We start from the raw sequence: 15145 nt of genomic DNA, 5'->3' as shown, positions 1-15145 counted from the left end.
GGGGTAGGGGTGGGTGTTGTTTGTTTGATTCGGTTTGGGGTTTTTTTATTACTTTAATTTCACACAAGAATTCAGATAAAAGTTTTAAAAGTTTGACTATGTGTATGATGTCCAAGCAGCCCAATTCGTATTAAAAAAATAATCTTATGCAGTACTTTGGCATTTCATCTTTGGCATATAAATCAGCAGCGCATAAGGACTCGAAAACAGTATTTCCACTGAAACAAATACGGAAAGTAACATTGTCCCAGTTCAGAATTTTCCCCTTAAAAATTATACTTGCTCCACAAATTTTCCAAGCAGGAAGGACTGGCATTTCTTCCTCTTACACATCTCACTTAAATGCTCTTTTAAGAGACACTAACAGAAAAGCCAAAGCAAACAGGTCATAATTTGCCGAGTACTCTGAAGAGTTAAAGCATGGGAATTGACAGTACAGAAGTTAGTGTTCAGGAGAGAAAACTGCACTTTTGAGACGACAGTTACGAAGTTTGTCCAGACGAGTAGCACAAATACCCTTCCCTTCTAGGAACTGACACAGGTACAAAAGTGATTCTTCAACTTGATGACCTACTGTTAGCACTGACAAACACTTCATGAAAACCTCAGAACCATCTTCTGTCCCCCAAGAACATCCTATACCGCACCGAGTTCTTGCTTCATGCCTAAATGTTCAGTTAGCAAATGCTATTTTTAAGAATCCAACATAAACAAAAGACAACCTACCTTCAATACATATCAAGTCATCACATATAGCCTGAAGCGTATCTTGTCTCCACTAAACTTTCTAAAAAGTGTTTACAGGTACAGTTTTAGCTCAAGTTATTAATTAAGTCCCACTTTGTGTAGAACTTAAAAAGCAATGCAGGGGTAGCAACGCCTGAACAACAAGGCTCAAATGGAATCTCAGAATCATTCTCGGAAGCTGATGAGAACAGAGGAGTATGGTGTGGGAACAGGATATAGGGGATTCCTTCAAAATTCACAGTAAAAATTTAACATTTTGTGAAACAGGTCTAAAAAAAAAAAAAAAAATGTCATACACCAAAGACCTCACAGTCCCACTAACTCTGGAGCATTTTGACTCTAACTACAACACTTGGGAGGTATCATACTTACTTCTATATGTTCTTTACAGTATTCCAAACCAATGTCACTAAGTATTTTTTTCACAGTTTTCCGGGCCTTTCTTAAACTGCCAAGGTTGTTGACAGGAAGTTGGAACATAGTTTCTATTGAAAAAGAAAGTAAGAGAAAAGGTTTAAGTCAAATGTGTTTTGTCTGATAAAGCGCTGCACTTTCAATTATTAGTAATTTTCTGTCTCATTTTACCCATATAACTCAGTATCAGAGCTGTACCATTACCTAAGAAACTACCACATTTTCTGTCTGATTTGTTCTTAAATGAGGCTGGCCATAAAGCTAGATATTGACAAACTTAAGAGAGCACTTAAAAAAACAACAACTGATGTAACAACTATTGCAGGAGTAATCAGCTGCATCTGGAAATAACTTTTTTTTTTTTAAAGTGTTTGTATTTACATGAAATTTACCCCCTATGCTGACATACTTAAAAACTCAATTTATCTTTTGTGCATTATGTATCCTAACTGATTTGAAAATTGGTAAGTTGAGCTTCCAAGGTTTGTGTCAGTCTTGTAATAGATTTAATAGTATCTCTTCAGCGAGAAAGATGCTTTTTGCATTCAGCTGTAGGTAGGATAAGAAATTAATACTGTTTCCTCCATTTACTGTATTTATAGCTTTAAATGGCTGACAAGGTGTTTAGCATACATTCTTCTTTTATTAAGATGGGACCTGAAAGCTTGGTTAGAGCCCTTCAGAGATATAAATCACTGGAAAAAGTACAAGAGATGGCTTAACACCTCTAAGCGTAGCTGGATATTTTCAGCCTACAAGACAATCCTCCCTGTCAGCTCCCCACACAGAGATAGCTAATTCCAGTTAAACTAACTGTTAATGACTGGGGCTGTCCAGCTAAAAGAAAGACTAAAATTTTAAGATATGTGGATTCCCAGATTCAACCATTACCACTAAGATTTCTTCCAAACACTAATAACTAGTCTTATTTTGTGTATACAGGAGTTCTCAGGCTGCGTGCTGCTATCCTTACGGTAAGCGCTTGCTCAGCTATAGAACCATCATCAACAAGTCATCTACACTTTAAGAAGGTGCAAAATGGCAGAAACGTGAAAGTCCCTGACAATGTACAGTTATTTTGGAAGTGCGAGGGGGTGGAGCCAGCAATAAAAAGGTAGGCTTTTCTCAAAGAAAAGGGGAGGAAGCTTCTTAAATAGCAAGAAAGTGTCAGAGTTGTTATCTTGTTCCCTAGGCTTTAATGGTCCAATGCCTGTTGCATAAAGAGTATCACCCCAGAGTATGAAAGCTGCATTTTTGATCATTAATATTTCTGTGAGCCAATTCAGAAATGTTGATTTGTTTGAACAATAAAAGGTTTGATTCATATCAACAAATTAATCCACTGTAAGGCCAAAGACTACCTACATCAACTAAAAATGGACTCCTTTTTTTGCTAGAAGCTTGGAAGTATTTTTTAACACTTTCAAGCAGAAGCCTAGAATGCAGAGTTAACAGAAGTTTGCAGCCACTAAACATTTGAGTTAGACAAAAATTCTCCCTTTATCATGAGATCAAGGGCAATTGCTAAGCCACTAAGAGCTTACTAAGAAACTTTCTCAAAGTACAAAGGATATGGGCTGTGACTACAACAACTGAGTGTCTGTGATCAAAACCAACCCTTCTATATGCCCTATCTTGCATACTCCTTAAAGTATTACTTGTCTGTTTACACGCTAGCCTTTTCATTTTCATACTCCTACCAACTTTTACTAGGTAATGCTTTAAGACAGTCACTAACAACTTACTATTCCATGATTCCCACCAACAACACTGTTTAGTTTCAGAAATAAACAAAACTGAAAAGTTCTGCATGTAACAGTGCTAATACAGACCACCTCAATCAGTTTCACAATCTACGAGTAGTGCTGCTAGCACGTGTTGCTAGGCTCTAGTCTCTTCAAATTCAATGAATTCAGAAATAGCTCCTGGGTAAGAGCAGAAAGCTATTGTGACATTTAGGATTCATATCACAACTATAAATTAGAAACTAAGTGGAAACAGCTTAAGTTTAGATAAAGATCTACGGGAAAATTTTCAGAAGTACCAAAGCAACTCTGATCATTAAGGGTTTGGTACTTGTATCTGTCCACAGTCACAGATTACCAGAAAGCAGCAAATACATTTTAACACCCCTATATGAAAACTAGGAAACCAAAGGAAAAAAACCACGTTTAGACCTTGTCTGTAAATCTCAGGGTTTCCAAATTACTCAGTTATAGTATTTGCAATAATGAAGTTATTTAAACACATCATGCAAAGTGACTAATGATAGCAATTTTCAAACAACATAGGCCAGAAAAAAAGTATTTCAATGTTCTGTATTAATTTCCTCCAAGTAACACTTGTTAAGAGAATTTAGTATAATCAACATCTTGATTTCTTCACATACAAAACTCTAAATGCAAGTATATTGATTTACGTGACTGTAGAGGTGTTTCAGCTAACTCTAGTCTCAGTGAAAAGGATTAGAATTGGAAAAAATTTAGAATGAAGTTCATATGAAAAGTAGCTATGTTCTATATCTTATCTGGCACCTTTCATTTTAGGGAAACTCAAACCCACTTTAGAAAGATGAAGAATGAGCATTCTAGTGAAATACCTTATAGGTGGATTCACTTAAAAGTCTCATAATATGAACCCTAATCAAGCTGTGAAGAGCACTTCTAAAGGCATGCTTTGCCATCTCCGAGAAGGCAAGGATTAAACAGATCATGGCAGTAAACCACTCTCTCTCCACAGTTCCTCCCTCTAAAGCCTCTAATGACTTTGTATGGGAAATCATGAACTGCTCTTTTTTAATGCTGTATCCATTCTCATCTGTACTCTCGTATAATCAAATATTTCATCTGCAATTACAAACAATATCCAGGCCTAAGACGTTCTCCCTCTCTATGCAAGAGTGAATGTGATCGTTCAAGTACTTGGAGTGATTCATGTCATCCTTTCAGAATGCTACTCACTCCTGCCCAGTGAATTATTTTTAATCCTCATAAAGGACTAGGAAGTAAGGTTTGAATCTGAGTTTGTAGCTTCTTGTTACTTTGAAAACTGACTCAGGCAAATCGGTTATTTTATCAAAATCTGCATTCGAGCTTACAGTTCCTTTATCAGATTTTCTGATCAAATTCTGAATTTATCCACGCGTGCTCTTCCTCATTCTTATATTAAGAGCTATTTCTAAAGGTACACATTGAAGAGAAGTTTAACACTTTCAATGTACATAAGATTTTCTAACTCTGTACTGGGCATGACGCTTTGATTAAGTAACTACAGAACATGCCAGGTTCTGCCCTGCTTTTCTACCCGTCCTTGCCCATACTGTGGTATCAGTTTACTGGCTAAGCACCTCTGGGCAGAGACTATATCCTGTTATTTGTACTATTACTTAACATGCTTTTGGATGAAGTAAAATAAAAATAATACCATTTATGACAACATATAAGCACATAAATGGTGGAAAAGCTTTTGAAAATAGTAGTGGATATTTACCTTGCAAACAGGAATTTGTACTGAGAAACTGTTGTATTAAAAAAATTAAGACCACAAAGAGTACATTTACATATTTCACAGCAATATTATAATTAGTTTAGTTACTTCAACAAATAGAACTAAAATCTCCTTGACTAAAAATATTATTTGAAGGTTGCAATTTTTCTTCAATTGTAAAAACAACATCTAATATAGCTTAAAGTTGAGCCAGGTCCATTTTAAAGAGTTGAATAGTAATTGACAATATTTAACAACAGGGCTGAGGATCAGCAATGCCAATTTTGTGAATTATTAGTAACAAATTAGTTTAAAAGATGGTGAAGACTAATGGGAAAAAATGCTGTTGCCTAACAATTTCAACTCCTAACCAGCCTATTGATTAATGCAAATGGTTTAGTAAAGTTGTGTCGTATTTGCAACTTCCAAGTAGTAGCATTTTCTCTATTTTTGATCTGTAGTTGAAATAGTAAGGGAAGTTTAACATTTCCAGATGGAAAAAGCAACTCCAACCTGCAGCTTTCTTCTCCTAGGCCAGTCACTACAAAATAGCTTTCAAAGCTGAGCCACTGTCACATTTTTCATGACTTAAACCAGATCTGACTTGTGTGATACTAGAACTGCATTAATAGGAAAACAAAAAATACCACATAGTGCACAGAGTGGATTTATATCCTTAAACACAGATCACAAATTGTAAAGAAAATATGCTTCCTTAAACATTCTATTCCCTCTCCTCCCTAAACAGACTTGGGAAGTATGACTCTGAACACTAAGTTACAATAAAGTAGCACAAGTTTGCTTTGAAAGCACAGCATAATCTTTTTTTTTTTTTACAAGTCAAGAACATCCATTTATTAAAAGTTCTTGCTGCTGCAGTTCATAGAGCCAGAGTGAAAAATATTAATGTAGCCAAGAAATTAATCATGGCTCCACTAATTCCTTTCTCTAAAGGCAACTGAGTAAGTGTTGCTCTTGCTGTATTCCATTGGTTCAGTAGTGCTTTCAGTAGCTTCTTTGTAGCTACCTGTATGCTCAATTTTTTCATCAAAAATTATATGAAGCAGCATAGTCAAGTATGTTCAGAATTTGAATGAAAATTTTCAAGTGAACTTCAAATCCAAGGAGATAATGTCCTAGTAATTTTATTCCAGAATAACCCAAGTTCTTAATATCAACTGTAGAAACATCAGTGCCTGAAAACATTACATTTTAAATCTTCTAGCAAGCTGTGCTGTCTTCTTTAAAACCAAAGTCCCCACTTAAAGAATACCCTCATTTTGCTTGTAAAGAAACCATTTTTTTTTTCTCATGACAAAGCAAGAGTCAGTACAGAGTTTGTCTTTAGGCAATAATCACTTGTAAACTTGAAAGTCAGCCACAAGTCTCAAAATAACACTTATTAACAAATATTTTATTTTAGTACAAACCACCACTAACAACTACTTCACCAAAAGAATCAAATGCTTTCTCTTAATTACTGTGTCCAATATACCTAGACATGCCAAATATACCACGATATATATAAACCCAAGTGATAAAGAAAGCAAATTATTTAGGCCTGCCTGAAAACAAGATCTCTGTTCTATCTGCAGCATCTTCTTGCCTCTGCCCTTTCGCCTGCCTCACAGTCAAGTCGTAAAGACAAGAAATTATCAAGATCTTCCTATCACAACACATCATACTAGAGGATATAATTAGATCTTCGCATCTGAAAACTGAAGATCAATCTTAAGTTTGCAAATTCTGCTTGATAGCTGATCCAACTCACCTAATCTTAACTAAAAACTCATCCTTAAGCAAATACTGTTCATTTTATTTAGGAAGTTTCTTGACCATTTAATCATAATTAGTGGAGAGCCAGATACAGTCTGATATTTATTATGGTTTGTGACTACAAAAAGAGCTTTTAGCATCTCCATTCATTTCTACTTACAGCAAGTACCTCAAATTGTAATTGCAATATACACAACACACTGCTGGCACATCCTTGAACGTGGACATTGAAACAGTTGAGATTAAGCGTCTCAAATCATCATTTAGACATTAATGCTAGTCTTGAAATGAGGTATCCTTTACCTGACCAAAAGTTGATGTTTAAGAGAGGACACCTGGAACATCTCTTCTTCACTGTCGGGGCTTCTTCTTACTGCTCTGAAGCTTAGATCCAAGTAGTTATTTTAACAGAACACAATACTACGGAATGCAGCATCCAGTAGTGACAAAACCCACTACTGCTTTAATCTGGCACTGAAGCTATTGCTACATCCAGCATCCCCAACAGGGAAGGATGCCCATAATAAAGGGTCACAGATCAACTGATCCTTCTGTAAAATAGTTTAGTTTAATGCCGTTTCTCCTGTTTTTCTACTGAAATGCCAAAAAGTGAACAGTTTTAAATACTCTGCACTTCAGTGAAGACCAATAAAAGGCACAAGCCTTTTCACTAGGCACAAGCAGCTCAAGCTTTACACATCTATCAGTTACCAATTCCTGATGGTTAAAGAAGTGCTACTTACCTAATATTATAGGCTCAATACAGAACTTCTCTCTGAGATCTCAAAGTAGCTTTCAAAAGAAGCTCAGCAGCATTATTTTTTTTTTTTTTAAATAAAGGAGGAATTCATTTATCCTGACATGATACCATTCCATCAATGACAATTCCAGCCCAGGATTCTAGTTAGCAAGACATCCTATATTTCCATGTATTCTGTCTTATAGTAGCCAAGGCATAACTAATTTTTATTATTTTCCTGTATGGTTCTACTCTATCCTATTCATTCCTGCACAAGTCCTAGATATTTAATACATTATAGAACTTTTCTTTGTAAGGGAATGTGCATCTCTACACACATTCACAGAAAAATGTCAAGATGATCACATACATGTTCAGCAAAAATAATTCTACAGAGAAACCTGAGCATTTTTTATCCTCATTAAGTAACAGGAATAATGAGATCTGCCTCTAAGTCCACCAGTTATTTTGAAGTTCATGATTCAACAAACATAGTAAGAATTAAGTTTGTGTCTGCCCTTTTGTTTCCTACTTCTAGACTTGGGTCCCACCCACAAATACAGTGGGAAGCCCTTGTTCGTAAGTTGAATTACACATCAATCTACACTAAAGTGCTGGGTGGAGAGAATAAATGATTACTTAAAAACAAAACCAACGATGTCCTTACTAGAAATATCCAGGTAGTATCTTCAGGTGGCTAAGAAAATGGATTACTAACCTAGTTATAAGAAATTCTGAAAGATTAGACTGATTTAATAAGATCTCCCTCATCTTTAGTGTGCTTGTACACAAAATGTCTGACCCTACCAGTCATAAAACAACGGTAAAATAAGCAGACTAACTGTGTAAGAAATATTTGGAACCTTCTTTTGCTCTGTATTTATGCAGTACCTAGCATAAAAGTCTAGTCCACAGCCAGGTACTGATTCCTAGAATAATTCAGTAGCCGAATGTAAGCAGAAAAGACAAGCTATAAAAGAGCAAAATATCATTACTAAATTAGAAACACTGTACTTCAGTTTTCATTTCATAGTCACATTTTGGAGATGGCAAAGACCTATTTTAGACAAACTTCATGCAGTACTATTTCACTGCTATGGGTAACAGCCACTATGCAAAGCATGAACAAAAAGCTAAGACAAGTCTCCTAGCTAGTGCACAGGCGTTAACAAAAAGGCCTGAACGAAGTACTCTCAGATCTTCATCCAAAAATCTGAAGGGGGGGCAGGAGGGAAGGTTTTGTGAAAAAGCAAGGAGTATTTGCAAGGTAAGCAGAGGAGCAACAGTTAAGAGACTTCACAGAACTCAGTGTGTACATGGTATTGTGCTTGGGAGAACTGAAGCACTGCCTTTGGCTTTTAACAGGCTACAAGAGTCCCAGGGAGGAAGAATTTAATCTCAGGTGCAGTTCTGATGTGCATCTTATAACCTCAAAATTAGGGCATCAAATGACTACAAAGACTTCTGAAGCTTGAGAAATCTACAGGAACCAGCAGTTCAGTTCACTCAATAGAACCACGTCCTGAAATAGGAATGGGCCAGGACATAATATAGGCTGATTGACTTAAACTAATAATTATGTCCAAATTTTAGGAAGCAACTAAAACTGCAGGCCAAAAGAGGCAACAACATTGTGCCTCATTTGTTTAAAATCAAAGGCTTCTTCAGTGTTTTCAAAGAACTCAGGTTCACTGCTGTAATAAAAAAGGGATCTCACTTCAAGGTTAGTATTGCTTCACAGCAACAGGCTTTTTCTCTCTACTCAACCTTCTAACCTTGTTAGCCACAGTTGGTAAAAGAGAATACTAGTAGGTGAAAAAATTGTGTAACACCTTGAAATGCTCTCAGGAGCACCAGTGTGAACAATATTCAGGAAAAAACATAATTCAAGTGAACAGGAGGGACAAACCCATTACTAGAGAAAATTTCTGCTTAGTTTCAGGTACTTAACAAATATCCTAAGACACAGGAAATCAAGACTTCTGATTTTTATGGCATGACAAAAAAGCAGAAAGGAAACAAGGTCTGGCCCAAAAATTAACCACCGCACAGTCACAGAGAAGTTTCAAAAAACCCCAAATTCTTCAACATATCTCTTTTTTTAAAACAGATTTTAGCATTTAGATAGACTTGCGGTGACTTTCAACTCCAGACTACCTCTTCACCAACTTGCTACTCTTACTAGCACTTCAATTTCCAGATGGAAACAACTGCAGTCAGTATTCTAAAAACATCCAGAATGTGAAGTCTGACACATCCTCTTGTTATGTTACTCTAAGTGATCTTTAAACCACTTTTAGCATTTAATAAAAATAAACTATCCTCACTGTACCAGCTTCAAGCACTTCAAGTTAACACGGTCATGCAGTTCAGCCCTTTAACGCATCAGTTACCAAGGGACTGGAACCACCTAGAAAACTGAGTCAAAAGATGAGTTAAAAAAAGATTACTGTGCAATTATTTGGAAAATTAATTCATGTAAAATACAATACTGCATGCCTGTTTTAGAGTTCTATATTGCAACAGTTAACATTTTCTTACGCTACATATTTTTCTCAGTGCAAACAGTCCTCCCTTATGAGGGACATACTGATCTCATACACAACACACTGTATTCACAACTTGAGAACTATGACCTTACAGGAAGGTATGCACCCCAGAGAGAGCGGATAAGGAACACAAGAGGGAAAAACAGCAAAAAAAACGTATCAGTCAAATTATCAGAGGTGATAAAAAAAGAGAAAGCTTCCACCTGTCTTTAGACCCCAAAAGCTGTTTCTATTTTAGCATAACTAAAATCTTAATTCTCCAGTGGGTCTTTTGTATTTTGGACCTCATCAGAAGAGCCGCTTTGCAGCCTGCTACCTTTGATACCACCAGGTAACAGCTGTTAGACTGTTCCAGCTCTGCCAACTTTATCTAGAACAATGAAATGGAGGATCTTGTAGTGTACAGCTTCAAAGCACCCACAAGGTAACAATGCTATTCTGATTCTGGGAAAGATGCATCAGTTTCAGAACAAGACAGCCTTTTTCTCTCAACTAAAATCTTCAGCAAATATTCCATATTACTATGCTAGTTTCATGTTTGAGCTCTGTTACAGTTCTAAGAAGCAGCAAGTGTAATATATTTCTAATGTCACAGTCTTGTTAGTAAAATGGTGGGTTTCATCCAGAAATAATTTAAAGACCTGAAGAAATAATATGGAGGAAAATCTTGCTGTGTAAAGGAACCCAGACAGCACCAGTCTAGGTTTTCTAGAAAACCTACTCTAGGTTTTCTTCTCTTTATGCTTAACTGAAAATTACACCATTTCCTTACTGCCACACTGGCAGCTTGTACCCTTAGGCAAGCCTTCCATGACCAGCAAGCACAGAATTGTAGGTGCCCCTAAACATTTCATTGAGGAAGATGTCTTCACTCAACAAGGTTTGTAAAGAGCATCACTGTGAAATGGCAAGTAAAATAACAGTTACAGAATCCCCTAAAGCTATAAACAAAAAACCCCTAGTCCCTAGTGCATTTTATTCTTATTCAGGCATCTCAAACCTGTACGAGTAGGCTAGGTATCCTAGTGCTCTTTACAATGGCCACTGATTCTTCTGAAGTACCTGTCCACTGGGGGAACCAAGACAGTGGAATACATGATTTTTTTTTTAATACTTTCTTCTTTTTTTTTTTTTTTGACATACAAGAAAAGTATGATGTCAACATTGCCAGTGATACTAGAGGAATAATTGGACAGTTAGTATCTGGCTATTCCATTTATTTCCTTTGGAAATTTTATGAACGTAGTTCTAAGTTTATCTTAGTTCACAGAGCTGAGAACAGTTAGAAGAGGCAGTCAATCAAAAAAAGGAAAACTACAAAATTAAACTTTCCTAGTGAGTATTGAGTGAAAATTAGGAATGAAGAAGAGAGAAAAAAGTTACAGAAATAAAAACGAGGCTCCTGGAAGCAGACTTTTTTTTTTTACATGCATTTATCAATTTTCTTGACATACAATTTATTTTACTAGCTGATGATTCCCAGGCCTACAATGAAAACCTCACAGGAACATAGGGGTAGAAAGCTGGTAACTCATTTTGAGAGCATTTTCCTCTCACGATGAAATACATAAAGTTACTCATAATAAGCAACATTTACCCCTCACCCTTCCCCTGTAAGTTTATTTTTTGTCTCAGTTGAAAGGATCAGCACTAAAAATAAAAGCTTTATGCACATTTAGTATGTTGACCATTTTGGTTTTGTTGAATAATAAAATTACTCAGCCACATTCAGTACACAGCCACATAGGAGTTAGCAGTCTTATTAATTACACAACTCTTCTCTTTATTATTGTGGCTATGTCCTTCCAGGCTGCCTCATCATAACGATCAGTCAAAACAGAGGTGCCAAAACACTTTGGCGGGGGGCGGGGGGTTGGGAAGTGTAGATCTTTATTCCTGAAACAAACATATGTTAAATACAGAAAATCCAAAAGATGTGGACAACTGAATCCGTTTCTCATTTCCAGATAGCCAGTTCTTTACTACTGTTTAGAAGAGGCACTATTTCACCAAAGATTAAGTGTGACAGCCCCTTCCCCCAGTGTTTACTGTGAACACCCTGCAGGCAAAGAAGCCCTGTCTTCCACAGAAGGGCTGCAACATCCCCAGCTGTGAAGATGGGAGCAAACTACCATCATGTTTGTAAAGCACCACCCCTTTTACTCTCAGGGCTCACATTTCTAAATCGGAGTAGAAGGACTTCCAAAGGCCTAGAGACTCATCCAGTATAAATCCACTGCCAGTTCATAAGCCTACAACTAATGTTTTAGGGCTACTGCAAAAAAAAAAAAAAAAAAATTATAACTCCAGATTAAAAAGTCCTGTATAACAGTTAATAAAAATGCAACTTTAGAAGGGGTCTTCCTACTGTAATGTAAACATCTGCTGTTTGTCAGTTTTTCAGATTTGATGCCAAGGTGTTGGCTGAATTTATCAAATCCAATGTGATGCCAACGGATTTGATGCCAACACCTTAGATCTAATGACACAGAAACGTGCATCTCTTGAACTGACTGCTTCTTAAAAGCACTCTGTGAAATCTACACTTCCATACGACTTTTGTCAAATAATTTACCTCGGAATAAAACTGGGGATGCAATTACAGCTATCTTCTTGGGCACATCATTAAAAAGAATAAAATAAAACATCAGGTTTACCTTCTCTTATGAGCACGTTTGGTTGACCCTTCCTTTCCTAATGCTGTCTTTTACACATATTATGAAGACTGAGAAAACCTGAACTTTTTGGTGATCTGAAACACAGTATTACCAACTGTACTGTTGAAGAAAGTATTAGGTGTGAGCATGTGTGCAAAACAGACAATTTCATAAGCAACGTGTAAACCCAGCCTTTTCTATCCCATTGTGACTTTCTGAGTTTGTATACCTCTATACTCAGATCAATCTTGTCTTATTAAAATAATTAGCTCTGCAAGAACTACAATTCGTTAAAGCAGATTTCCTATAAATTTGAAACTAAAAGATACTAATATTTTCTGTTATTTCTGCACATGCTTATAAAATGGACCTGTTCTTACTCTCTCTTTTCCCCTCTCCCCCTCATCATCCCTCTGCTGCTTCAAAAGGTCCGTCCTTTCGTCGCTCTTTACCCCGCTCCTCCTCATCCTTTCTTTGCTGATTCTTGGCCTTCTTGGTCCTTACCTCGCTCATTTTCCCTCTTCTCATCTTCCCTGCGCCAATTCATAGCGTCCACATTCTTTCGTCGTTCTCTCTCATCCTGTCTCCACCGCTTCTTGATATCTTTGTCCTTAACTTGCTCATTTTCTCTCCTCTTCTCATCATCCCTGTGCCATTTTATTGTTTCTGCATTTTTCTGCGGCTCCACGCTTCTTTTGAGATAGTCTTGTCGCCTCCTCCTCTTTTTTAACATATCCCTTTCCCTGGCACGAGCCTGCTTTTCTTTCTGGGAAAGAAAAGCTTTACGGGGCATCATGAGCTGCTGCTGTACCTGTAATAATATCGTATCCATGGAATAATATACTATACATGCACTCAGTCAGGCACCAACAACTCTCATTTGGAGCTGAATACTTCAAATACTATGCCAAGATAATTTACTGCTTCTTCTCTCTCCTCCATAACCCTCTGCTAGCTCCATATTAGATAACGACAGGCAAGTTGCTATGTTCAGCTCCAGGCACAACTCCTATCTGGCACCTCTGCAGTTGGCGCACAGGTAAAGTCAACCCCCTAAAATCCCGGGCCTAAGCAGTATGATTTCTTTCCCCTCCCCCTTACAACTCCTCCCACAGAGTTTTTAGCAGCTGCTTGGCATTGCTTCATCCAATTGAAGGAACAGGCTGATAGGAGAGTTGTGAAAGAAACTTGTGAACGTTCAAACCTTAGTTTCTTCTAGTACTGGAGATCTACATTTAACGAAGCTTAAAGGTGCTTATTTATCTTTTCAGACCTCCATCTCTACCAAATTTGGTTGAAAATAGCCAACTTTTTTCTTGGCTGGGAGGAGGGGGGCGGTTAGGAGACAAGCCACAATGTGAAAAATTGTATAAGCTTTGTTTCCTCGGGAAACCTGGCCAAAACATTTAACTGCAGTTAATGAAATGAGTCCTGACTCATCTACTCAAACTTCCTCCAAGTATGTTATGTCTTGCTATTCACAAGAACAAAGGAAAAAAGAATGTGACTATTTACTTGGAGTTTCTGCCAACAGCATTCCTGATGAGTGGGGCTTTTTGGTTTTGTTGTCTTGTTTAGGTTTTGGTTGGTTGGTTGGTTTGTTTTTAAAGAGGTGTCAATGAAGACTACCTTTAACAAATTGTTTTACTTTCGGTCATTTCTCTGTAGTCATCCAACACATTCACATCTTTAAATTTACTGGTGTTAATATCTGCAATTTTGAAATCATGGAAAACAAAACAGACCACAGAAAGAATTTATACTATTACTAATATCCTTTAAATACTCTTCTGTACACATTGAGCAACATTTCAGAAATGTCAAACTGCAGTTGTGGCCCAGGTTTGGGTTTTTTTGTTTGTTTTTGAATTTTTGTTTGGAAGAGTTTTGCAGAGGTCTAACCAAAATGAAAACTGCAGAAAGGACAAAATTACTAGATTAGAATACTTAAGCAAAGCCTAAAACAAAATGAAACAAATGTACTTTTAAAATTTAGCTACCTTATGGAAAGCACTTGTTCCCAGCATGCAATACTCCATCTTTTTCCTACAGAAAAAGCAACGTTTCAAACCCTTATTCTAAAAGCTGTTCCTTTTCCCTACGTAATATACCCCCACACACTTAAACCCACTACTCTAGTCCATTGCCTTTGTTAGGTATGTATCACGATCCCATGGTTTTCATTCCAGTAATTCAACCCCGAATTTCTTAATATCCATAATACTAAAAGGGAAAGGCTGCAGCAGAGTAAAACAGCATAATCAAAACAATGCATGCAGTTTGGCAACAAGTTAGTGCATAAAATTCAGATTATGCTAAAAATTACTTCATTAAAAAGTGCAGGATAGCTCTCTACTAGACAGCCTGTTTTTAAGCATTAAATATTTCTCAGTAACAGTTATCATTAAAATCAGAAAGCAATGAGAATCCAGGATCAACATCATCAGTGCAACCCAGACACTGTAAATCTTTAAAATAGTTTTAATTTCTCTATCGGCTGTGTGCCAGTACTACATTACTGTTGTTTACTAAAGCAAACTTAACTTATTAACTTTTTAAACGTACATTATCTTTATAATTTTATCAGTAACCTGATTCTACTCCAAGAACAACAGCATGTTAAAGTAAATCATATTTCATGCAAATGATTCATTCTCCCCCCACCCACCCACCCAAGGCAAGCAATGACATTGAAAATCTGTCATTTTTAAAAAACCTCTTTCGGGACTAATTGTTATATTTTCTTTCATTTGTTGTTTTTTTGGGTTTTTTTGTTT

General features: G+C 36.7%; 1 protein-coding gene across 2 annotated transcripts in view; it reads right to left on the bottom strand.

Annotated features, from left to right (window-relative positions):
- Positions 1-15145, bottom strand: part of ADNP (activity dependent neuroprotector homeobox) — a 30651-nt gene that overhangs the window by 6645 nt on the left and 8861 nt on the right. Inside the window, exons 4-6 of one of the 2 annotated variants that reach the window (XM_019470701.1) lie at positions 14369-14414; positions 12873-13179; positions 1120-1232 (exon numbers count right to left, since the gene is read on the bottom strand). In XM_019470701.1, the coding sequence (XP_019326246.1) occupies positions 1120-1232; positions 12873-13179; positions 14369-14407 (459 nt within the window). In that variant the 5' untranslated portion in view covers positions 14408-14414. The remainder of the gene's footprint in view (positions 1-1119; positions 1233-12872; positions 13180-14368; positions 14415-15145) is intronic. The other variant, XM_009274063.2, reaches the window with a different exon arrangement.

The sequence above is a fragment of the Aptenodytes forsteri genome, unplaced genomic scaffold (assembly GCF_000699145.1).
Source record: "Aptenodytes forsteri isolate BGI_AS27 unplaced genomic scaffold, ASM69914v1 Scaffold159, whole genome shotgun sequence".
In the NCBI taxonomy this organism is placed as follows: Eukaryota; Metazoa; Chordata; class Aves; order Sphenisciformes; family Spheniscidae; genus Aptenodytes; species Aptenodytes forsteri.
The sequence above is the reverse complement of the archived record's forward strand: the minus strand, read 5'-3'. Positions and strand labels throughout refer to the sequence as shown.